Consider the following 2,298-nt stretch of genomic DNA (forward strand, 5'->3'; position numbering starts at 1 on the left):
TCCCCATCCCGTCCCTTTCCTCCCCATGAGTTGCCTGTCTCTGCCACCTTTGTCCACCTACAGCTCCAGCACAGACAGGATTTGGGATCTTTAACTGCCCCCCCCTTCCGTGTCCCCAGCCCCATAAGTGGGTCCCATCCTGCTCCTTATCCCAGTGTACTGGGAGTCCTGGGAGCTGGCAGGGTTGGTGGTGCCAGCTCCTGCCAGGGGCTGGGCTGAGGTCCAGCACACTCAGCTCACTGGTGATAGAGGCATTGGGGGGAGCTCAGACAGGCCCCATCCTCATCCCAATCCTCTTCCCATCCCATCTCCATCCCATCCCATGGGACACTCATGACCAGACCCTGTCATGGGGGGGGGGGGGTATGTCACGGCCAGGGCACCCACATCTCGGGGTGGGGAGAAGAGCAAAAGCTTCAGGACACAGTGACTGGAGCCAGGATTCCTGGATCCTCCCCCCCCCCCCCCGCCCCAGTTCAGGGAAGGCAGAAGAGCGTTATCGCTCAGCGCCGGGCTGAATCCGGCAGCGCTGGCGTCCGGCTGCGTCCCCTGGCCCTGAGGCGCTGGCACTAACCTGGTTATCCACGATGGATGGCCACCATCACCTCCGCGCCGGGCAGGACCATCGCTCACCGCAGCCACCCCCCCCTCCTCAAAGCCCAGCTGGGGATATAAGGCGGGTTTGGGGGTGGACGGGCGCCGCTGCCGCAGCCCCTCGCCATGAGCACCTTGGCCGCCCTCCAGGAGGGCTACCAGCACTTCGACCCCCGCGCCTACCTGCAGAACAACTACCTGCCCCCCCGGGCCGACTTCTCCTCCGAGGAGTTCGTGGTGCCCTGGAAGCTGCGATGCCTGGCCGAGACCTTCGCCAGTGGTGAGTGGCCAGGTGGGGAAACTGAGGCACGGCGTGGGACGGCACCCACCCTGCCCACTCCCCACCCTGGCTTGACCCCAGGGTCTATCTCCCCTCTCCCGCCCCCCCTCCCAGGATGGCCCCCCCCCCCCATCTCCGGTTGCCCCCATCCACCCACCGGTGCCCAGCTCGGTGTGGGACCACCCCCCCGCAGTGTCCTGCTCCCCCTCCCCAGGTGAGATCCACGGGCGCACGCTGATCGACGTGGGCTCGGGTCCCACCATCTACCAGCTCCTGAGCGCCTGCGACCACTTCGAGGAGATCGTGGCCACCGACTACCTGGCGGTGAACCGGGAGGAGCTGGGGCGCTGGGTGCGGGGGGAGCCTGGCACCTTCGACTGGAGCCCCTTCATTCAGCACGTCTGCAAGATCGAGGGACGCGGGTAGGGCTGTGTGGGGCCGGGGGGGGGCAGAGGGGGTGGCACACGCAGGGGGACCCCAGGCAGTGGGTGCCCCCACGGTGGTGGGTGGTGCTGGGCTGGTCCCTGCGGATTCATGGCTGAGTGGCCCCACGGGATCACAGCCCCATATTCCTGCAGATGCTGGGCTGATCCCTGTGGGATTGTCCCCCCCACATCCCATGGGATCACAGCCCCACGTCCCTGTGGACACTGGGCTGATCCCTGCAGGAGCATGTCCCCGCATCCCAGGGGATCACAGCCCCATATTCCTGCAGAGGCTGGGCTGATCCCTGCAGGAGCATGTCCCCAGATCCCCTGGGCTCACAGCCCCACATCCCTGCGGATGCTGGGCTGATCCCTGCAGAATTATGCCTCCACAACCCTCACAGACATTGGTCTGATCCCTGCAGGATCCTGTCCCCATGTCCCTGTGGGTGCTGGGTTGATCCCCTGTGGAATCCCATCCCCACATCCCTACGGGTGCCAGCCCGATCCCCAGGGGATCCCGTCCCCCGCTGACGCCCACCTCCCCACAGGGAGCCCTGGCAGGAGAAAGAGCGTCGGCTGCGGGACCGCCTGCGCCGCATCCTGCCCATCGACGTCCACCGTCCGGACCCGCTGGGCGCCCCGTTGCGCCCGCCGGCCGACGCGTTGCTCTCCGCTTTCTGCTTGGAAGCCGTCAGCCCCGACCGCGCCGCCTTCGCCCGGGCGCTGGCACACGTGGGCTCGCTGCTGCGGCCGGGGGGCCACGCGCTGCTGCTGGGGGCTCTGGGGGAGTCCTTCTACCTGGCGGGGGCCGCCCGCCTGCCCGTGGTGCCGCTGGCGGAGGACGACGTCCGGACGGCGTTGACCGGCGCCGGCTTCGCCCTTCGCGACTTCCGATCCTACGCCATGCCGCCCGCCCTCCGCACCGGCGTAGACGACGTCGACGGCGTCTTCTTCGCCCACGCGCAGAAGCCGCTGGAGGCCTGAAGGACCCCCCCC

General features: G+C 68.1%; 1 protein-coding gene across 1 annotated transcript; it reads left to right on the forward strand.

Moving 5' to 3' along the window:
* Positions 1 to 720: 720 nt before the first annotated feature.
* PNMT (phenylethanolamine N-methyltransferase) lies at positions 721 to 2,286 on the forward strand. The gene is made up of 3 exons (XM_010585548.1): positions 721 to 874; positions 1,089 to 1,296; positions 1,851 to 2,286. The coding sequence occupies exons 1-3, from the start codon at positions 721 to 723 to the stop codon at positions 2,284 to 2,286; spliced, it is 798 nt and encodes a 265-aa protein (XP_010583850.1).
* The last annotated feature ends 12 nt before the right edge of the window (positions 2,287 to 2,298 follow it).

Source organism: Haliaeetus leucocephalus, unplaced genomic scaffold (genome assembly GCF_000737465.1).
Source record: "Haliaeetus leucocephalus isolate CR32 unplaced genomic scaffold, Haliaeetus_leucocephalus-4.0 Scaffold110, whole genome shotgun sequence".
In the NCBI taxonomy this organism is placed as follows: domain Eukaryota; kingdom Metazoa; phylum Chordata; class Aves; order Accipitriformes; family Accipitridae; genus Haliaeetus; species Haliaeetus leucocephalus.